Consider the following 23,972-nt stretch of genomic DNA (forward strand, 5'->3'; position numbering starts at 1 on the left):
CTGTGACATCATTGTGTATATTATATCTATACTGTGACATCATTGTGTATATTATATCTATACTGTGACATCATTGTGTATATTATATCTATACTGTGACATAATTGTGTATATTATATCTATACTGTGACATCATTGTGTATATTATATCTATACTGTGACATCATTATGTATATTATATCTATACAGTCACATCACTGTGTTTAATATATCTATACTGTGACATCATTGTGTATATTATATCTATACAGTCACATCATTGTGTATATTATATCTATACTGTGACATCATTGTGTATATTATATCTATACTGTGACATCATTGTGTATATTATATCTATACAGTCACATCATTGTGTATATTATATCTATACTGTGACATCACTGTGTTTAATATATCTATACTGTGACATCATTGTGTATATTATATCTATACTGTGACATCATTGTGTATATTATATCTATACAGTCACATCACTGTGTTTAATATATCTATACTGTGACATCATTGTGTATATTATATCTATACAGTCACATCACTGTGTTTAATATATCTATACTGTGACATCATTGTGTATATTATATCTATACAGTCACATCATTGTGTATATTATATCTATACTGTGACATCATTGTGTATATTATATCTATACTGTGACATCATTGTGTATATTATATCTATACAGTCACATCATTGTGTATATTATATCTATACTGTGACATCACTGTGTTTAATATATCTATACTGTGACATCATTGTGTATATTATATCTATACTGTGACATTATTGTGTATATTATATCTATACTGTGACATCATTGTGTATATTATATCTATACTGTGACATCATTGTGTATATTATATCTATACAGTGACATCACTGTGTTTAATATAGCTATACTGTGCTATAGTGCTTTACTAGAGAAGATGTAATATCCTAATAGTACTAAGGACTTTACACAGAGCTGTTTCTGGTATATGGTGGATGGACCCATACAAGCGGAGCAGTAAGGTACATGTGAGCGGGCCAGTGATACCTGATAGCAGAGTAAAGGTGACGGAGTAAATCCCGCAGTCCTTCTGCTTCTCTCCACTTTCTGTATATGTAATATCCACCTGAAACTTTACTGGCTTCTGGAAGACAGATGGACCCCCTGTGGACTTGTACTCAGCTCGGAAACTGGTTTGTGATATCACACTGTGACTGAGACTTGGGATCTACAGAAGACATATTGAAAATGGATGGGTCTTGGTGACTCTCAGTTTGGCTACAGCTAAAAAACATATGACCACATAGGAAACAATGTATTAATAATATATATACTCACCGATAGAAAGGCTTGTACTATGTCAGCTTTTATGGAGCTTAAAGGCTTGTCCTTAATGACCACAAAGATCTGATCTTCTTTCTCCAAAGTAAGGAAGTTGCCAAACCAAGACTTCTTGGCTAGTCTGGGATGAAATCAGATAAATTAAAGATAGGGAAAAAAAGAAAGCATATACAAGTACAAAGAAAATAACTAAGTACGGTGACTGTTAAAGAGGACCAACCACCAGGATTTTCATATATAAACTAAAGCCAGTTCTATACTGGCGCTATCATGCTGATTCTATACATACCTTTAGTTGTCAGATTGGATGTATAGTTTCTAAAATACAGGCAAGTAAAGTTTGTAAAATGCACTGTTACTTGATTGATGGCAGCTGGAGAATATCTAATAGGTTTCTTCAGTTTTGCTAGTTATTCCCGCACCTGTCTACCTGCCTGTCCTTCCTACCCACTGTCCTTCCCCTGTCATAACAGACAGGGGTAGGAAGGTCAGGCAGCAGACCGGGGCAGGAATAACTAGCAAAACTCAACCCACCTATCAGATATTCTGTAGCACCTATCAATCAAATGACAGTGCATTTCACAAACTTTACTTGCCTGTATTTCAGAAACTATACACCCGATCTCACAACTAAAGGTATGTATAGAATCAGCAAGATAGCGCAAGTAGAGCACTGGCTTTAGTTTATATAGGAAAATCCAGGTGGCTGGTCCTCTTTAAATGCAGGCCGATCTCTATTCTTTATGGTTCTGGTAAGTCCACACATACAGGAAAATTCATCAATGAATCTCTGATTTCACCCTACTACATTGAAAGTGGTGAAATCTGTAAAAGAATTTGACAAATTGAAGATCTGAAATTCTGCGCAGAACATAAAGTTCCATAGTGATTTAAGGACTGTTCACACACTGCATTCTTCCCCGATTCTTTTTCAGTGCGTTTTTGCCTCTGAAAAAAACAGTGTTTTACAGTAGCAAAGGGAATGAGATTTCTGCTTTTTCTTTCCTTGCAGATTTTAACTATTAAAGCGTTTTTATCAAATTTGCAGCATGTCAATTCTTTCATCACTTTTGCAACATTTTAATCTATTTAACTAAATAAGAAAAAAACAAAACTTAATAATAAATAAAACCTTTATTTTTACATAGCACTAACATATTCCGCGGCGCTTTACATACATCGGGAGCAGTGCCCCCATTAGGACTCTCAATCTAAATTCCTTATCACTATGTCTTTGAAGTGTGGGAGGAAACCGGAGAACCCGGAGGAAACCCACGCGAACACGGAGAGAACATACAAACTCCTCCTTGCAGACGTCCTTGGTGAGATTTGAACCCAGGACCCCAGCGCTGCAAGACTGCAGTGCTAACTACTGAGCCACCGTGCCGCCCAACTCAGCAAAAATGCTCATAAAACGAGTCAAAAGCACGCTTATTTTACGCAGTGTTTTTCCTGCAAATTCTCTGATTTTTACTTTAGAAAAATTTGCTGTAAATACTCAACAAATTACCTTAAAGGGCCATTTACACGCTGCAACATCACTAACGATATATCGTCGGGGTCACGGTGTTTGTGACGCACATCCGGCGTCGTTAGCGACGTCGCAGTGTGTAACACGTATGAGCGACCTTAAACGATCGCAAAAGAGGCAAAAATCGTTGGTGTGTGAGACGTCGTTCACTTACCAAAAATCGTTGCCTGTTTGCTGTTGTTTGTCGTACCTGCGGCCGGCCGCAATGAGGAAGGAAGGAGGTGGGCGGGATGTTCGTCTTGCTCATCTCCGCCCCTCCGCTTCTATTGGACGTCGCTGTGACGCCGCACGTACCGCCCCCTTAGAAAGGAGATGGATCGCCGGACACAGCGACGTCGCAGGGAAGGTAAGTCCGTATGACGGGTGTTAGCGATGTTGTGCGCCACGGGCAGCGATTTGCCCGTGACGCACAACCGACGGGGGCGGGTACACTCGCTAGCGATATCAGTACCGATATCGCAGCGTGTAAAGTACCCTAAGCCTGCAGTAATTTCTAATTTCATCCCATGTGGCTTTATGTGTACTTGTTGCTTCAAGAAACTTCTCAGAATAAACTGTTGTGTGTATACATGAGAAATCACGCTATTTCTGGACTTTAGAGACCTTGTATTCAGCATTTTCACAAGTTGCAGGTTCTATCTCAAATATGAAGTTGTCTCTGAGCTAGTGGGTGAACACTAGCTGCTGCTGATGTCTCCTACACAGTGCATCCACAAATAGATGTATCTTTGCTTTTCATTTGCTAGCACACACGGGCAGAAGCAGCAGTAGCATGGAAGACATTATGCAGCAGTACTGAGCTGTGTGGCTGTGAATCCAGCAGTGCAGTGAAATATATACTAAAATCTGCAGCTCGATCTGCCTATGTCTGTCCATGTCTGACTGTCTTTCGCTGTGCTGAGCTCTCCTTATTGCTCCGTCCTCTTCCATAAACGTTAATATGGTCACTGTGCTGGAAGTCTGTCTTACTCAGACCATAAAGTAGTTTTTCAGAGTGGATGGTGAATTAAGCAGCCGGGGGGGAGGGGGAAAGCATTTTTCTTTGATAATATACAGTGTGTCCACCCATATCCTGTCCACTGCCATTAACTTGAGAGCGGCGGCAGCTATAGGCATAGAAGTGGTGTCTAGGTATTGTAAAGTAGCAATGCGCTACGCAATGAAACCACCTATAGCGCCACCTGGTGGAAAACAACAAAGTTAGCATTTTTATCTCGAAAACAGAACGAGATAGAGAAAAAGAGTGATTTAAAAAATTGTAGGGCATCATTAATTCAATACGAATAGACATCTTGCATACAGAAATGTTATGATATGAAACCCATGACCCCTCCAAAATATTGAATGCTGGTCACGCATATGGCGCTCATTTAACTTTGATGCTCAAAGTGGCCCCCGTCAGCTGCAATGCACATCTGGACTCTGGACAGCACACTGTATCTTGCTGCACGTTGTGCAATATGGTAGGTGGCACGTTTGCACAAGCCTCTGTGATACGTCGTCGTAGGTCCTGCAATGTTGGTGGAGGGGTCGCATACACCTGCTGTTTGATGTGACCTCACAGAAAGAAGTCCAATGGGGTCAGGGCAGGTGAGCGTGGAGGCCACTCCACACAGCCACCATACCCAATGACTTGTAGGAAGGTCTCCATGAGGTATCGCTTCACATCCGCAGCCTTGTGAGTTTTACACGTTCTAATCATAGCATTTATGTATGCAAGGTGTCGATTCGTATTGAATTGATGATGCCCTACAACTTTTTAATTCACTTTTTTTCTCTATCTCGTTCCATTTTCGAGATAAAAATGCTAACTGCGTTGTTTTTCCACCAGGTGGCGCTATAGGTGGTTTCATTGCGTAGCGCATGCTACTTTACTATACCTAGACACCACTTCTATGCCTATAGCTGCTGCCGTTCTCAAGTTAATGGCGGTGGACAGGATATGGGTGGACACACTGTATATTACAAAGTGTCTTATATTTGCTTGTACTATGGATTTATAGAACGTTTGTTGAAAAGACAGTGACCATCGAACCTATAAGTGACAGGTCTTGCTACTGCTGTGTCCTAGAGACCTCTAACAAATTTCTTAGGAGCCTCAGGGTTTTGGTGAATCGGGTTTGGAAAACACTGACTTATGCTCATGTCAGGACAAATTTCACCAGTACTTTATGAAACCCACTAATAGCCATCCAATCCAATGTCACAATGGACTCATCCGTTTAATAATTGCCTTGTCAAATAATGATGGGCTGAATTTCTGATATGGAGTAAGTTGCCTTAATGCCCCAGGGAATGTTGAGTAAAAAAAAAATGATACAGGTTTATACCTCTCATATGTCTATGTTTAGGTCTATGGGGGGGCGTCTAGACTACTCGGACACCAGTCTATTTCTGAATCTGTGGATTTGAAAGAATCGTTGCAGAAGATCTGACATTACCTATCTTAAGTGTCTACTACTGTTAGTAATAGGATCTGGCTGTGGCTAATGATTACAGTAAAAAGTTATGTGAGATCAATAGCTTAAAAATGTGGTGATCCAAGTAGAAGGTGAAAGGGGAAAAAAAACAAAACTGCATCTCTAAATAGAACATAGCAAGTGTGAACAGGTGCCAGCTACAGGAAACACAAACAAAAACACTCTAACGCAAAGATATATGCAAACCAGGGCCGGACATATCATTGGTGCAGCCTGTCCGGTCAGACAGGGCTTCAAGAGGTCAGGGGCCCAATTCTACCCCCAAAGAAGGTAGAATTATGCATTATAGTGAGCTCTTGGGCTGCAAAGGGTCCATATGTTGTTGCACGGGGGCCCTGCCCTGTCTGTGTCTGCCAGTGATGCAAACATAGATTATATGAAATTTAAACTGCATTAATGTTATATAGAAAATACTTAGAAAAAGGAAAGTACTTAGCTCATAAATTTGCCAATTCATGTGTGCCCATCAACCACAACAAGGTAACCTTTCTTTAGATAGAGTCCCATTAAAGAAAGGTCACCTTGATATGGTAGATGGGCACACATGAATTGGCCAATTTATGCGATAAGTACCATATTTTTATTTTATAAGATGCACTGGATTCTAAGATACACCCTAAATTTAGAGGGGGAAAATAAGAAAAAATAATTTTTAATGTTAAAATGAGGGTCCGTCTTATAATCCTAGAGCGTGTTAATCCTAATGCGGCGGTGGTGGAGCTGCTCAGGAAGGTCACAGGAGGCAGGGTAGGCGATGCTGCGGACTCAGTAGGGGGTGTTGCGGCTCAGGAGGTTCGGCAATACTGCTGGCTCGGGGATGTAGTGGCCTGCGCCATTGAACCCCCCGGATATGGTTAACCGGGCTGATGGTGGTGGAGCGGGGTCAGAGGACGCAGAGTCACAGGACGCACTCAGGGGTGTCTCGGCAGACGACATTGATCAGCGAGCAGGCGGGCTGCGGGAGTGCCACAGGACGGGGTGTCTTGACAGCAGGTGCTTTGAGCTGACTGCCGGCTTCATTGAATCACCCGCAGTTGACGAGATGGGCTTCAAGAAAATAGCCACGGAGGCAACGCCTGTGCAGATAGGACTCCGTAGTCATTTTCTTGAAGTCCATCGCGTCAATCTGCACTCGCACCGCCCCCGCAGTCATTTTCTTGAAGTTCATCGTGTCAACTGCGGCCGATTCAATGGAGACGACAGTCAGCTCAATGCCGAAACACCCCGTCCTTTTTCATTCTCGCAGCCGCAGATCAATGGCGCCCGCCACGACACCACAAAGCGAGTCTTGTGGCCCTGTCACCTATAACCCCTACTCTACCACTGCCTCCCCCAGTAAGCCATACCTGTTTTGTAAAACGCACCCCCATTTTACCTCTAGTTTTGGGGGGAAAAAAGTGTGTCTTACAATCCGGAAAAGAAAATACGGTATCTTCATATTCTACATATCATTAATGCAGTTTACATTTCATACATTCTATGATTGCATATGTCTTAGCATTTAAAGCGCTGCTGTATTCTTTTGCTTATGTTTCGAGAAGGTGAAAGGGGCAAATGTAATTATGGGGCACAAGACAATACTCACTCTGGAGAGGATTCCGGTGTCAAGTTGGTCATTTCATCGGCTGTGGGGACTGAACACACATGAATGACAATATTAATACAGAAGTTGCTTATTAATTTCATATTTTACTTCTCACTCATGCAAGATTTTTGTAGGAAAGAAGTAGCATTTTAAGAAATGAATCACTAATCGCTTCTGCTGACATGTCTGTCTAAAGGGGGCTTTACACGCTACGACATCGCTAATGCGAACTCGTTGGGGTCACAGAATTGGTGACGCACATCCGGCCACATTAGCGATGCCGTTGCGTATGACACCGATGAGCGATTTTGCATTGTTGCAAAAACGTGTAAAATCGCTCATCGGTGACATGGGGGTCCATTCTCAAAAATAGTTACTGCAGCAGTAACGAGGTTGTTCCTCGTTCCTGCGGCAGCACACATCGCTCTGTGTGACGCCGCAGGAACGAGGAAGCTCTCCTTACTTGCCTCCCGGCCACAATGCGGAAGGAAGGAGGTGGGCGGGATGTTACGTCCCGCTCAGCTTCGCCCCTCCGCTGCTATTGGGCGGCCGCTCAGTGACGTCGCTGTGACGCCACACGGACCGCCCCCTTAGAAAGGAGGCGGTTCGCCGGTCACAGCGACGTCGCCGGGCAGGTAAGTATGTGTGACGGGTCTGGGCGATGTTGTGCGGCATGGGCAGCGATTTGCCCGTGTCGCGCAACAGATGGGGGCGGGTACCCACACTAGCGATATCGGGACCGATATCGCAGTGTGTAAAGCTCGCTTTAGTAAATACGTTCAATAACAATTCTTTAGTATCTTTTAATAGATCTCTCTGTATTATGCAATTCCTCTGTAACTCCTCCTGGAACACTAGAATTACTTTTGTCAATGTGGCATGTCCTTACACGATCTGACACCTATGGAATAAAAATATCTATTTGTCCCATGGAAATAACAGAGAAACTACGGAAAATGACACAGAGTTCAAAGTAAAGATGTCTGAGAATTGGTATTTTACGGTGAATACAAATATTTACTAAAACTGATATGTCAGAAGCTGGGACAAGACATTTTTAAGCATTACTGTGCCATTACATTAACTTAAGAATTTGTCAGAGAGCCTCTTTATTCCTTCTCAAAGTGTAAAAATACCCCAAACACATGCAACTGCATTCAAATCCCAGATTCACAAGGATTCATTCCCATCCCAGTCATGAATATTGGTGTCTATGTGCCGGCCACACAAGGTTAGGGCTATGGATTCGGCTGAAAGGGCTGCGCAAAGCTGTTTCCCTAACTCCAAATCAAATGCAGTTTGCAGCATTGCACAGTCAATACAAGTGATATACCCTCATGTAACTGGCACATACACCATACATACACCAACAAGCAAAAGGGTAACAATGTTTTGAACTTTTGACTTTCAGGATCCATATTTCACCAGCCACTGTATTTTTGACCATGATGTGAAACCATCATTTTATAGATAATCATCTTGGCTATCTCATACATAAATTTTATTTGCAACTATCTATCATATGATTAGTTATTCGGATTCTTGTAATGTCACTGCATTGTTACTGTTTTGCTCCTAAAAATCTAAACTTTTATTATTTTGCTAGTATTTTGTAAATCTACCTTTAGGTTTTCAACTCTGCCTGAATCCTTCTGGGCTCTAGATCAGATTCAAGCATGTCTCAAATGAAATCTGATCCCAGGTCTCTTCTACATGTTCCCCATGTTGGTGCATACTGGTCGGCTCACTTGGGTATGTATAAGCTTTTTCTTCAACTTTACCCATGTGTTCCATTGGGTTGAGGTCTGAGGTCTGTGGAGGCCAATCTATCACCTCTATTTCATTGTCACTGAACCATTTCTTCGCCAATCTTACCATATGTTTTGGGTCGTTGTCCTGCTGGAACACTATGTCATCCTTTAAATACATATAGTACTCGCGTTTATGAAGTAACTCGTTTTGTATGATACTCACATATAGCTCAACATTGAGACCAATACTTATCCTGGTCAAGTCTCCAACGCTTTTGGCTGAGAAACAACCCCATATCATCAGGTTTTCTCCACTGAACTTGACAGTTCCTTCAATTTCCCAATCTGTTGGCCCCTCTTTCCCTTGTTTCTTCCAGACCCATTTGCACCCATCAGACCCTAGTCTATTGACTTTCATCTCATTGCTCCAAATCACCCGTTTCCAATATTCTACTGATAATTTTTTGTAATTTGTTGCAAACTCTAGACAACGCTTATTATGACGATATTAAAGTCGAGGCTTCCTCACTTTTGTTCAGGACACCATTCCAGACTTCTGTTGTGTGTCTTGCATGGTACTCCTGATCTCACTATTATGAAGCATATCAGCCGCCTCCACTGCCGTGTTTGTCGCACCAGAATTGATAGACCTTGTGATGAGCCGACTTGTTGACTCCGATATTTTGCCCGGACGTCCACTTCTTGGCTTTTGAATGAATGTACGGACTTTATTTTGTATTCTTCCAATTGTCATGGCCTCACATGATGCAGTTTGTCAATTTTCTTGGCCGAGAGACCGCTATCGATGACCTGGATGATGCTGTTTCTCTATACTTGGGAAATCTCCATCATGACTGCTCCTCAATTCGAACCAGTGACCTTTTGCTTGTGAATCAACCTAATAACCCACTGAACTATTAGCGAATGTGAGAATCGGTTGTAATTTGTAGCATACAAAAAGAAAAAATGTTTTTCTACCTCCATGAGCAAAACAGTAACAATGCAGTGACATGGCAAGAATCTGCATAACTAATAATATACTAAATAGTTGCAAGTCAAATTTATGTATGAGATAGCCAAGATGATTGTCTACAAAATGAAGGTAGTCTCATGCTCAAAGCTGTAGTGGATGTTGAGATATGGAGCCTGAGAGTCAAAAATCCAAAACATTGTTAGACTTTTGCTTGTTAGTATAGATAATCCAATCTCAGCCATGAATGACTGATGTGGTAATAACCCTTTAATGTCTTCCTATATAATAATAAAAAAGTGTCACTTTGAGTCCAAAATTACATGCGATTCCTTTATCTGGGAAAACCATAAGTTTGTTTGTCAGAGAGCAATTGCCCTCAATGTAATCGGCATGCACAGGGGCAACTAAATCGACTGCTTAGATTCACGACTCTACCATAACACTTTCAATATCCCAGTATCCCAAATTCTAAAGGCTTGATTTTCCATCAGTCACCCATTGTTTGCATGCATTTCTCACCTTGAAGTTTGCGGCGATGGAACCTCGGTGACCCCAGGAAATTGTTCTTGATTGAATTCAGTCTTGTCCTCCAAGGCATTCCACCAATACTTGGGCTGGATGGAGGGGTAGGGGAAGGGGTGCCCGCTGGACTTTCCTTGGGTGTATGTACAGGCGTTCCCTTGGGAGTAGGGAGGGGGCTGCCACGGGGTGACGGATGAGGGGTAACCTGTATAAGGGGCACAGATTTTGGGGCCAGATCAGATGCTGGCAATTTGTTTGATGTTCTGCAAGCATTATGCCCAGCAGGAGAGTTTGGAGCCCTTGATGGGACACTAGAGTTATTTGACGCAGGAAGGGGATTGGAACGAGTTGTCTGAAGGGGCTTCTCTGAAGTTCTGGGCTTGGGTGGGAAGGTGTGGGTTTTGGGATGAGTAAGGTTGCAATCATTATGTCCTGAAGAGTCAGAGGTCGGTGTGGTATGAGGGGAAGAAGATGGGGTAGAGGACTGAGGAAGGGCAAAAAACCTCCTAATCGGCTGTGAGAGAAAACGTAGTAAGGAAGGCAAGAGGTAAAAGCCAAGAGAGGAAGGCACACAAGAACAAAGCATGCCAAAGAACCCACAAAGAAATACAGGACATTGAAAGAAGCAGAAACACAGTCATAAAGATATGGGCACGTAAATAAGAGCGTAATATGAAGAGGAGATAAAGGACGAACAGCAGGAGAGAGAAGTGAAACATGAAAAATAATGGGAAAATAAGTACAGACATTTATCAAGGGGAGAAACAGAAGCAAGAAGGGAAAAGAACGAGAATTTGAAAGCAACAGGGAAGAAGACGCAGATTGATAGATTTAGAGGGCCACAAATAGAGACATTAAAGCAAAGCAGCCATGGGAGGAGGAACAATAATTTGTCAAATAGGGGTACAAAGGGTCAATGGAAGGAATGACAGCAGCCAAAATGAGAATGAAGAAAAGAAAAAAAGACATGCATGTTAGAAGCAGCACCCCAAAACCTGCCAAAGCGAGAGAGCAGTCCCGCAGCAAAGAGAAAGCCACAGAACCTGCCACGTGGTTACAGGATAATCACACATATGGATAATATTAGTAATCCTCCATACAGGTATTTGCTAAATAAAGGATTTTATTCCCACCTACTGACACTGGTATATTTAGAAGGAATATGCATTAAAAGTTGGTAAAAACTCTTTCACACAAGAGGCAGGGCAGTCTAAAACTCTAAGGATTAGCCCCACTTAATGGTCTACTGTGTATGTAAAACTGTTGCAGGTCTAAAACATTAATGCAATAACTACAGCTACAGTTTCTGTTGTGAAACTACCTACTGGGTTTTAATCCATGGTATGAACTGAGGGTTTAAGCAAAAGGCTGGCACATAAAGGAGTATGGTGTCAGATTTATGCCAGAAGCAATAGGACAACCAGCTATGTGAAGGAGTTACACAGACTCTACACAAGTAAAATAATAGGAATACATTTTTGAGAAAGCTGCTAAATTTGCAATTGTCTATAACCTTTAAGCCATAAAGGATTAATTTATTTTAATTATTTGAATTACTTTTTTTTCCCCAAATTATGCATCTTCCTCACAACAAATGTGGTACATATCATACATAGAGAAAATATGACCTCTGGCACTGCTACATTTGTAACTGGTAAATATGACTGGGAGTATCTAGAGAAATAAGTAATGAGGATTACTAAGCTTATGCGGCAATGCATAGATGTGATGTTATAATGGAAGCATGTGCTGAATTACATAGAGAGCAATTAAAACAGTAACATATAAAAATCAGAAACATGGATATTTTTAATTTATACAGACATGACTACTAGCTAGGCACCCTGAATACAGTGGAAAGTGGAATACTATGTAATAATATAATATATCGTAATTGTCAGAGACAATTTGAGTATTTGGCTGACTTGACTCCAAATGGGTATGATATAGATTAAAGAAAAAAAATCACTTAAAATAAAAAATGCCTTGATATATAGTCACAAGTGATTAGTGACGATGAAACGGTGGGACAGGCGCCAGGTATTGTAAACCTTGAAGTGTATGGCCAAATGACTACCATAGAAATCCATGTTATAGATTGCAATGGGCTCATACTGTATCTCCGCACACCCTTGATTTTATAAAAAGGCAAAAGGAGGTTTTGCTCAGGAATCCGTGTGATAAAAACATTGGGTATGTTATATTAGATGCTATGTTATGGGACAATGTCTCTAGGGGATAAAAAGTGCTATACAAGACCAGATTGCTATGTAAACTGTGCCGTAATTTCAAGGCTAGGTCACTGTGGGGACTTCTGGTTGACTGCAATTCCTGGTAAAATTATGGTATTGCTGCCACTTGCATGCTCCCATAGTGTTTCTAACAATGACAAGCAGAGTGACAGTCAGAATATTTTGTATTCAAAGTGCGTGTGTGCCTCCGTTAAACATAAGATGCGTGCGTCAGCTGAGTTCTCAGGTCTTGTGCGTCGCCATCATCCAAAATTGCATCAAGCTGGATATGCATCATATGTTGCTGAGGATGTGATCAGATATGTCTAGGACTACAGTATATGTGTCTCTGGTTTTTAATAATTCCCACCTCCTGATGAAGCTGTATTATCAGCGAAACGCATATGAAGAGTCTGTTGGATGTGGTCTATTACTTTGACATTATGTCATTAGGTAATGTTTATGAATAAAGTATTTTTTTCCTGATGCTACCAATCATCTTTTCTTTCAACTTTTCTAGTTAGACATACACCTATTAGTATTTGATCATTTATTCTACTGTATCTTTAGTGATGTTCTATTTATTACACCTTTTCCTCCTTCCTCCATTCTTCTGTATTTCTGGGATAGCCATCTCCAACCTGTCTAGCCAATTTAGCCTATCCACCTTTCATTCTTAATATTCTACACATATATATATATATATATACAGTTAGGTCCAGAAATATTTGGACAGTGACACAATTTTCGCGAGTTGGGCTCTGCATGCCACCACATTGGATTTGAAATGAAACCTCTACAACAGAATTCAAGTGCAGATTGTAACGTTTAATTTAAAGGTTTGAACAAAAATATCTGATAGAAATTGTAGGAATTGTACACATTTCTTTACAAACACTCCACATTTTAGGAGGTCAAAAGTAATTGGACAAATAAACCAAACCCAAACAAAATATTTTTATTTTCAATATTTTGTTGCGAATCCTTTGGAGGCAATCACTGCCTTAAGTCTGGAACCCATGGACATCACCAAACGCTGGATTTCCTCCTTCTTAATGCTTTGCCAGGCCGTTACAGCCGCAGCCTTCAGGTCTTGCTTGTTTGTGGGTCTTTCCGTCTTAAGTCTGGATTTGAGCAAGTGAAATGCATGCTCAATTGGGTTAAGATCTGGTGATTGACTTGGCCATTGCAGAATGTTCCACTTTTTTGCACTCATGAACTCCTGGGTAGCTTTGGCTGTATGCTTGGGGTCATTGTCCATCTGTACTATGAAGCGCCGTCCGATCAACTTTGCGGCATTTGGCTGAATCAGGGCTGAAAGTATATACCGGTACACTTCAGAATTCATCCGGCTACTCTTGTCTGCTGTTATGTCATCAATAAAAACAAGTGACCCAGTGCCATTGAAAGCCATGCATGCCCATGCCATCACGTTGCCTCCACCATGTTTTACAGAGGATGTGGTGTGCCTTGGATCATGTGCCGTTCCCTTTCTTCTCCAAACTTTTTTCTTCCCATCATTCTGGTACAGGTTGATCTTTGTCTCATCTGTCCATAGAATATTCCAGAACTGAGCTGGCTTCATGAGGTGTTTTTCAGCAAATTTAACTCTGGCCTGTCTATTTTTGGAATTGATGAATGGTTTGCATCTAGATGTGAACCCTTTGTATTTACTTTCATGGAGTCTTCTCTTTACTGTTGACTTAGAGACAGATACACCTACTTCACTGAGAGAGTTCTGGACTTCAGTTGATGTTGTGAACGGGTTCTTCTTCACCAAAGAAAGTATGCGGCGATCATCCACCACTGTTGTCATCCGTGGACGCCCAGGCCTTTTTGAGTTCCCAAGCTCACCAGTCAATTCCTTTTTTCTCAGAATGTACCCGACTGTTGATTTTGCTACTCCAAGCATGTCTGCTATCTCTCTGATGGATTTTTTCTTTTTTTTCAGCCTCAGGATATTCTGCTTCACCTCAATTGAGAGTTCCTTAGACCGCATGTTGTCTGGTCACAGCAACAGCTTCCAAATGCAAAACCACACACCTGTAATCAACCCCAGACCTTTTAACTACTTCATTGATTACAGGTTAACGAGGGAGACGCCTTCAGAGTTAATTGCAGCCCTTAGAGTTCCTTGTCCAATTACTTTTGGTCCCTTGAAAAAGAGGAGGCTATGCATTACAGAGCTATGATTCCTAAACCCTTTCTCCGATTTGGATGTGAAAACTCTCATATTGCAGCTGGGAGTGTGCACTTTCAGCCCATATTATATATATAATTGTATTTCTGAACATGTTTTTGTAAACAGCTAAAATAACAAAACTTGTGTCACTGTCCAAATATTTCTGGCCCTGACTGTATGCAGTGTATATATATACATATATACATACACAAACACATATATACATATATATATACACACACACACATATATGTATGTATGTATGTACAGTATGTATATATATATATATATATATATTATATATATATACACTAATATTGTTTAATAAAGAGTATGTTTTTATAATATATTGCTTTTTGCCTCTATTTTGCTTTTTTGTGATACTTTCCAAGTTTGTAAGTATCTTGTACCTTTTGAGGCCATACACGGGTAGCAATAATGCTCTAGTAGGGCAGTAAAAGTCACCATGGAAGCCCTAGGCTAAATAGAGAGGTGCCCAGCTAGTGTTCATATCAACCACTTTCTGCCATTATCCATGTCACACAGATATTGCACCAGGACACCCAACATGTGGCTTTGCCTTGAGTTACTGAGTTATGAGTTAGTCATTTTTCTATGGATAAAATAAGAATTTACTAACTAAAAGTATTAAAAACCTGCTTAAAATAGGTCCAATGTCACATATTTGGTAGATTTTGGTTATCTTCTTTTTACATTTCTATATAGATATGTGATGATACGGTTTGATGTTATTATTTCATTCAGGTCTATGTAAGTTTTGTATATAGAATTACACCTTTTATGATTATTCAGCTCAATAACTCATGCAGCATTTGTGTGCACACTGTATACATAAGATATAGCGTTATACATACATATTACATCAAAGGCATGTATTTAGGATGACTGGCACAAACACGGGTTAACAAAAGAATGCCTCCCATATCAGCAAGTAATAGTGATTCTGCAGTTATATGAAAGAATAGTTTTATGTGGAATCACAGCCTCGGATATTAAAGGAGGGGTAAAGGTGGGAGACGTCAAGGGAAGAGTAATTGGCAAAGGAATGGAGAAAGGATCACTTACCCTGGGACTGCTGATGGGGCTGGTGGAAAGTCCTGAAGAAGCACCACTGATAGATCGCGACCTGAAGATACCAAGAGAACATCTCATGTGACATTTTTCATCCATTGCTACTTGGATTTAACACAGAATGTATTTTTCAAAGTTTTTCTTCTTCACTAGGAGTAAGTTACCGGTAATTGCCTTCAGAAGTCTATAACCTCTATCTAATCTAGTAAGGAGGCTGTACCGTGAACAACATAACTGTCACATGGAGGTTTTTACAAACATCGCTGACTGTCGAGGCGGCGTCGGGTTCTGTTCAGACTACGGATTATGACACTCCACCTGATAACTTCTCTGAGGTCTGTAATCAGCGCAGGGTGACCTCGGCGTTCACCAACAGATTGGTTGTTCATTGGCAGGCCAGCAAGAATTAATCTCTGTTGGTCTGCCTATGAGTCTCCTTTGATCATATGTTGTGTGCGAGCCGATCACATTCGCTCTCTTCCTAAATATGCTGGCAAGATTTTTCCTTCTGTGGCAGCTATAGTTTATCTTAGCTAGTCTGGTGAGGTGTTATGATTACACTACCTGGTTATTCTAGTATTTGTTGCAGTGTGGAGTTAACCTTGTTCTCTTTTTTGTTGCTAATGTGACGCCCTGGACCACAGGGGTCACAGGTCACAACACTCACCACATACACGCCCACACTAGAAAGGTACCACCAGTCAACCACAAAGACCTGATTGCCTCCCTCAGTGTTAGACAGGCACACCAGGTGGGCGGAGTCAGGCGGAAAGACATCCCCCCAAGGAGTCTGCTGGCCTGAGGCAGGAAGACAGTAGACAGTTCAAACAGTCGAGTGCAGTACAGAGTAGTGGAGTGGAACAGTCAGGCAGGCAGACGGCAGTGGCTGCCTGCAGGAGACCGGGAATACGACCAGTGGAACCGTAAGGGACCGGGACAGGGTAGTGGCCCGCCGGAACCGAACCGGGGAGCTAACTGGATACCGGAGCACCAGGCAGGGTACTCAGACCCTGACTAGGCTATGTGCCACCACCATAGTCAGATTAACTGATTGCGGTCTGGACCTCAGGGGTTCATTCCCACCAAAGTCCCGATTGAAGGAAACAGCCCAACCCGTCCGGACAGTAGCTACTGCCAGAGGCCAGAGATCCAAGGACCAGCGTCTGCAGGCAACAGGGGCTCCTACGACATATACACGCCTGGGAGCGGACTACCAGTGCCCAGGCACAGTGGTCACACTACAAACACAGGTTCAGGAGAAAGGCAGACATTGCCAACCCGACTAGGAAGCTGCAGCCGGCTGCGGGTCCCGTTCATTCCTCCGTTTGGTTTACCAGTGAGTCTGTGTGGTTTAATCGTGAGTACAACAGTGCCATCAGGCAACGCACCGCGCTGCACCGCAACACTGCGCCCTGCACCCCTGCCCACAGCCTGACCGGGCCCCGGGACCAACATCCCCTACCCACGGAGGGGTCAACACCTTGCTGTGCCACTACACCGCTCCCGGGAGTCCCCGTACCTTCACCGCAGTGGTGGTGTCCACCATCACCACAACCCGTGGGTGGCGTCACGAACAATCATCCCAAGACCAAATACCCGCATCCCCCGTGTGTAACGCCAACCCCCTTGCAGAGCGACGTGACCCCCGGGTCCGTGAGAGGCTCGAGCCACCGCGCGTAGAACGCGAGCACGGATCTGAGCGGCTCGGCGGCCGCAGCCGAGGCCGCGGGGCGGTACACATCGACTCTTCTGGCGTCACGAATGGGATAGAACCAGTCTACTTACCGGTAGAAGTGCGCCTTGTGATCCCCGTCAGCGGCGTCCCACTGACAAATCCGAAGGTCCGCCTTCTTGGGTGCGAAGGTTTCCCGCTCGAGTCGTCTTCCCCGAGCAGTAAAGGCACGAAAGTGAAGCCCCGCCCCCAACGAGAGAAGTGCTGAGGAAAAACCAAGGGGGGGCGGGCGAGGAGCTGGCCTCATGTGATCCCGGGGATAAGAAGCAGGGATGCCAGGACTCTGCACCCGTCTTGTTCCTGGATCCCGAGCAAGAGACATGTCCGCCCCGTCCGGCAAGCCCGAAGCCCCGGAGCCCACGCCCGGAACCGCGGCGTGGGTGGAAGCCCAGACGGCGCAGATGAGTCGCCATCTACAGGCCCAAGTTCAGCTCCTCGTGGAAGGGTGGGTGGCTGAGATGTAGGAGGTAGCTGCGGCTGTGCAGGCACATGAGGAGGAGGCGGTGTTGGAGGAGCGGGTAGGCGACCCATGTCCCAGAGGGAACGGCTACTGCTGCCGAGGGGCCCGATCTGTGCCCGCTCACCCTGCTGCATCCCCCACACCGCGCGCCGGTCACCGCTGCCCCGCCGATCGGTCCGTTGCCCCCGACACCGGCAGCGGGTTTCACCGTACCTGCCCGCGAGGATAGGCCTGTGGATGCGGCCCACGAACGGCCGCTTGCCCGGTCGGCACCAATCCCGTTGCCCTGGAAGGTGCCTGTTCCCCGTGAGGAACCGCTGGTCCTGAAAGTGACCACGCCTGAAGAGGCCCCGGCAGTCTGCCTGGCCAGCAGGATGATGGACGCTGACCGGAACGTAAGGCTGGCCGCTCCCAAGCTCCAGGCCTCGGCTGAGGCAGCGGAGGGTTGTCGCTGCAAGGCAGCAAGACAGGCCGCGACACAGCGGGGCTCCCCAACACAGATGGTGCCGGCCGTAGCCAGCATCGGGGAGCGCCGACTGGGCCCGACCCCCGCGCAGAAGGAGCGTGTGGAAGCCCCATTCTGGGAGCGGCAGCTGAACCAGACTGGCCGGGAGATTGAGGCTCGTGAAAAGGAAAAGGCCGCGGTACTGGCCCGCACCATCCGTGAAAAAGAGAACCTCCGGAATGCAACATACCAACTGCGGGGTCAGACCTACGAGGCCCAGGTCCGGCAGTTTTGCCCTCGGCGTGGATGGGGGTTTATTTACGAATCGGGCCTGGAGGCTGAAGTCTTTTTCTCCAGGAGGGACGTGTACCATCACTTGCCCCTGGGTCACCCGGATCGTGACCTGAAGGCTGGGGAGCTGGTCACCTACACCCGCCACTGCGGGGAGAGGGGCTGGTTCGCCCTTGATGTCAGAAGGAGGGCGAGCCGCAGCTTTCATGGGCGGCCCCAGCCCCCTCCCCCGCCATACAGCCCCGATGTGGAGCTGGAAGAGGAGTACGAGGACGGTGACCTCAAGTAAGGCAGCGGACTCCCGTTGTCGAAAGTGACAGTCCCAGTTGGGACCTAAAGTGTTGGTGGTAGCCCGTTGGCTGCTGAAGTGCCCGTCCCCGTTGGGACTGATGTTGTCCCCTTTCTCCCCCACAAAGACAAGGCTGAGAACTCGCAAGACACCCAAAAACTATTGGGTTTGTAAATAGTGCCCAACTGCCCCTTCCCGCAATTGCCAGTCCCCGGAGAGGCTGGTTGGTTGGAGAAAGGACCCGCAGCAGAGCAGGCTGGGGTCCGGTCACCATCAGGACTGGTGACCATCCTCCGGGTCAGGGGTCCCCTTGGACGTGGGACCTCTGAGTGACTGCCGGGTTCGTATTACCGTACCCGTTCCCGCTTGGGTGGCCTGGGCCAGGTTCCTGTTTCCGGACTGGGGAAAAGGGGTGCTGCCTGTTTCTTAGGGGCAGCATCAAGGTTCAGTTTGCTTGGGTGGGAAAGCGAATGGACCCGTTCCCGTAATGTTATTAAAAATGTTTTCCCGTTTGCAACGGTTGAAGTGATGTGCCTCCCACAAGGGAAGAAATGAAAAAATGCTTTCGAATTTTTTACTTGTTATTTATCTTTTCAGAAAAAGAAAAACCGGTGTGGACGGGCAGCCCATGGACGGTCTGCATTCAACCAAGGGGGAATGTGACGCCCTGGACCCCAGGGGTCACAGGTCACAACATTCACCACAGTCACCCCCACACTAGAAAGGTACCACCAGTCAACCACAAAGACCTGATTACCTCCCTCAGTGTTAAACAGGCCCACCAGGTGGGCGGAGTCAGGTGGAAAGACACCCCCCTGAGGAGTCTGCTGGCCTGAGGCAGGAAGACAGTAGACAGTTCAAACAGTCAAGTGCAGTACAAAGTAGTGGAGTGGAACAGTCAGGCAGGCAGACGGCAGTGGCCGTCTGCAGAAGACCGGGAATATGACCAGCGGAACCGTAAGGGACCGGGACAGGGTAGTGGCCCGCCGGAACCGAACCGGGGAGCTAACTGGATACCGGAGCACCAGGCAGGGTATTCAGACCCCGACTAGGCTATATGTCATCACCATAGTCAGATTAACTGATTGCGGTCTGGACCTCAGGGGTTCATTCCCACCAAAGTCCCGATTGAAGGCAACAGCCCAACCCATCCGGATAGTAGCCACCGCCAGAGGCCAGAGATCCAAGAGCCAGCGTCTGCGGGCAACAGGGGCTCCTACGACACATACACGCCGGGGAGCAGACTACCAGTGCCCAGGCATAGTGGTCACACTACAAACACAGGTGCAGGAGAAAGGCGGACATTGCCAACCCGACTAGGAAGCTGCAGCCGGCTGCGGGCCCCGTTCATTCCTCCGTTTGATTTACCAGTGACTCTGTGTGGTTTAATCGTGAGTACAAAAGTGCCATCAGGCACCGCATGCGTTGCACCGCAACACTGCGCCCTGCACCCCTGCCCACAGACCGACCGGGCCCCGGGACCAACATCCCCTACCCACCGAGGGGTCAACACCTAGCTGTGCCACTACACCGCTCCCGGGAGTCCCCGTACCTTCACCACAGCGGTGGTGTCCACCATCACCACAACCCGTGGGTGACGTCACGAACAATCCTCCCAAAACCAAATACCCGCATCCCCCGTGTCTAACGCCAACCCCCTTGCAGAGCGACGTGACCCCCGGGTCCGTGAGAAGCTCGAGCCACCACCCGTAGAACTCGAGCACGGATCCGAGTGTCTCGGCGGCCGCAGTCGAGGCCGCGGGGCGGTACACTAATTTCCTGCTCTTGCTTTTCTCCAGAGTCTCTCATTGTTTGCTCCTGTGTGTTTGCAGTGTGTCCAAGATTTGGTTTTCCCCTGTCTGTCTTCATCTGTATTTCCATTTCACTCCTACCCATTCTTTCCCTGGTTGGAGGAGGAAATCAGATTAGTTCTGATGAGGACCATAGCCAGGTACGTGACTCAGGCATCTCCACCATTAAGGGCAATCCTGAGGTTAGGGATAGCCTAGGGATCCGTAGCATGAAGGACAGCATAGGCGCACCTGTCCCTCACTTTCCTACAGTCACATCATGATAATATCACTTATTCAAAGGATATGTGAGAAATATGACTGCGGGGGGGAGGTGGTGGGGGGGGGTTCTGACCAACAGAACCCCCACCTACGACAAGATCCCTTAGTATCCCTTGAATGGAGCAGTAGTGAGCATGTGCAGCACTGAATGAAGCAGTGGTCACACATGCTCACTACCGCTCTATTCACATAAGGCAAATTGGGACCCCTCTTCTGATAAAAGAAGGGATCAAAGCGGACAGATCTCAGGCGATCATATATTTATCCTGTGGGTAAGCAATAAATGTGATTTAGCTCTTTAAGGTGGCCATACAAATTAGATAAATGTTGGTCCCGCCAAATCCTGAGCCTTACTCCCAATTTCCACTGAGAACAGATGCTAGCTTGGCCATGTGTATGGGAAGGTCGGGTTGAATAGCAATTGTCATCGTGGCATGTAAAACTAGTGACTAGTGATGAGATTTACCTCTGGCCATGCTGTGCCATCTCAATAGCTCTTCGTGCAGGTACTGGTGAGCCGCCATCTGTCCCACTAAGCACCTCCATAGATTTTCTCTCTGGCCTTCTCTTCCCATGACGAGTCAACATCGGAGAGTCGACTCTTTTTCTAGGTGGGTCTATAAAAAATTGCAGTAATAATCAAGAAATAGAACTTGAATAAATTAAAAAGTCTGCTAGGTTCTAGGAATAGAGAACAGATACTTTACCGATGTCTGCTCTTGGAGGAAGATCTTCATCTTCTTGGCTGGGATACCTCTCCTTACGATCCAATAACAAGAAATAAATCATCTTCTCCTGGTTCTCTCTGAATATTAAACAAGAAGAGGTTTGCACAAAGTTCAGCTCTTGTCTCTAGTTAGAAGAAGAATGTGCTGATTTCAGTCTTTTCACTATAATTAAATCTTTTATTCTATCAGACCTATAAGAGTTAGAGTGGCCATAGATTTGCATATGAATTAACATTCATGGTTAAATGGCTTCTTTTCCTTGTACCAACTCCTAAGTGGTAAAATCATACTTCACCGTCAATATGGTATGTCAACTCTCTGTCACTGTTCAGTTTTGCTCTGTTCACAGTTCACACTCGGCCTCTGCCGGAGTTGGTAACAGTAGATTGATGGGGATACAAGGTGTCTTAGTGTGACGCCCCTGAACTAGTCAGGGTGTCACAGAGTACTGCACTTCTTCTTCTTCTGGTGCAAGACTCAACCCTCTATGGTTCCGGGATCCTAACTTTTGGTATTACTCCATCAGCCTGCAAATCCTAGTCACACCTTACACCACACCCTGTCAGGTACACCAGTGGGTGGTATCATAGTTTTTTAAGGTTGAAGGGAGACTCTAAGGCCGGCTTTGCACACTACAACATCGCAGGTGCGATGTCGGTGGGGTCAAATCAAAAGTGACGCACATCCGGCGTCACTAGCAATGTCGTAGTGTGTAAAACCTTTTTGATACGATAAACGAGCGCAAAAGCGTTGTTATCGTATCATCGGTGTAGTCTCCAACATTTCCATAATGCCGATGCAGCGACAGGTACGATGTTGTTCCTCGTTCCTGCGGCAGCACACATCGCTGTGTATGAAGCCGCAGGAGCAAGGAACATCTCCTTACCTGCGTCCCGGCTGCTATGAGAAGGAAGGAGGTGGGCGGGATGTTTACGTCCCGCTCATCTCCGCCCCTCCGTTGCTACTGGACGCCTGCCGTGTGACATCGCTGTGATGCTGCACGGCCCTCCCCCTTAGGAAGGAGGCAGTTTGCCGGCCAGAGCAACGTCGCAGGACAGGTGAGTGCATGTGAAGCTGCCATATCGATAATGTTCGCTACGACAGCTATCACAAGATATCGCACAGACGACGGGGGCGGGGACTATCGCACTCGACATCACAGCATCGGAATGCGATGTCGTAATGTGCAAAGCCGGCCTAAGTCCATCTAGTTCAACCCGTAGCCTAACATGTTGATCCAGAGGAAGGCAAAAAAAAACAAAAAAAAAACAATGTGGCAAACAAGCTCCAATAGGGAAAAAAATTCCTTCCTGACTCCACATCCGGCAATCAGATTAGTTCCCTGGATCAACACCCTGTCATAAAATCTATTGTACATAACTGGTAATATTAAATTTTTCAAGAAAGGCATCCAGGCTCTGCTTAAATGTTAGTAGTGAATCACTCATTACAACATCATGAGAGTCCCATAGTCTCACTGCTCGTACAGTAAAGAATCCTCGTCTGTGATTATGATTAAACCTTCTTTCCTCAAGACGTAGCGGATGCTCCCGTGTTCCAGTCGCAGGCCTAGGTGTAAAGAGATCTTTGGAAAGGTCTCTGTACTGTCCCCTCATATATTTATACATTGTGATTAGATCCCCCCTAAGCCTTCGTTTTTCAAAACTAAATAACCCCAAGTTTAATAACCTGTCTTGGTATTGCAGCCCACCCATTCCTCTAATAATCCTGGTCGCTCTTCTCTGCACCCTCTCCAGTTCAGCTATGTCCTTCTTATATATCGGTGACCAGAATTGTACACAGTATTCTAAGTGCGGTCGCACTAGTGACTTGTACAGAGGTAGAACTATATTTTTTTCATGAACACTTTTACCTCTTTTAATACATCCCATTATTTTATTAGCCCTGGCAGCAGCTGCCTGACACTGTCCACTAAAGTGAAGTTTACCATCCACCCATACACCCAAGTCTTTTTCTGTGTCTGTTTTACCCAGTGTTCTACAATTAAGTACATAATCATAAATGTTATTTCCTCTACCCAAGTGCATGACCTTACATTTATCTACATTAAACTTCAATTGCCACTTCTCAGCCCAATCCTCCAATTTACATAAATCTCCCTGTAATATAAAATTATCCTCCTCTGTATTGATTACCCTGCAGAGTTTAGTATCATCTGCAAATATTGAAATTCTACTCCGCATGCCCCCAACAAGGTCATTAATAAATATGTTGAAAAGAAGCGGGCCCAATACTGACCCCTGTGGTACCCCACTAT

The 23,972-nt window shown here is 45.0% G+C and overlaps 1 protein-coding gene across 4 annotated transcripts in view; it reads right to left on the reverse strand.

The window, feature by feature from the left end:
- Nucleotides 1–23,972, reverse strand: part of LOC142255423 (serine/threonine-protein kinase BRSK2) — a 253,854-nt gene that overhangs the window by 32,993 nt on the left and 196,889 nt on the right. For 3 of the 4 annotated variants that reach the window (XM_075327036.1, XM_075327035.1, XM_075327034.1), the window contains exons 11-17: nt 21,674–21,771; nt 21,433–21,583; nt 15,672–15,732; nt 10,170–10,686; nt 6,927–6,975; nt 1,328–1,451; nt 1,037–1,217 (exon numbers count right to left, since the gene is read on the reverse strand). In XM_075327036.1, the coding sequence (XP_075183151.1) occupies nt 1,037–1,217; nt 1,328–1,451; nt 6,927–6,975; nt 10,170–10,686; nt 15,672–15,732; nt 21,433–21,583; nt 21,674–21,771 (1,181 nt within the window). The remainder of the gene's footprint in view (nt 1–1,036; nt 1,218–1,327; nt 1,452–6,926; nt 6,976–10,169; nt 10,687–15,671; nt 15,733–21,432; nt 21,584–21,673; nt 21,772–23,972) is intronic. The other variant, XM_075327037.1, reaches the window with a different exon arrangement.

This window comes from Anomaloglossus baeobatrachus, chromosome 10, assembly GCF_048569485.1.
Source record: "Anomaloglossus baeobatrachus isolate aAnoBae1 chromosome 10, aAnoBae1.hap1, whole genome shotgun sequence".
Lineage (NCBI taxonomy): Eukaryota > Metazoa > Chordata > Amphibia > Anura > Aromobatidae > Anomaloglossus > Anomaloglossus baeobatrachus.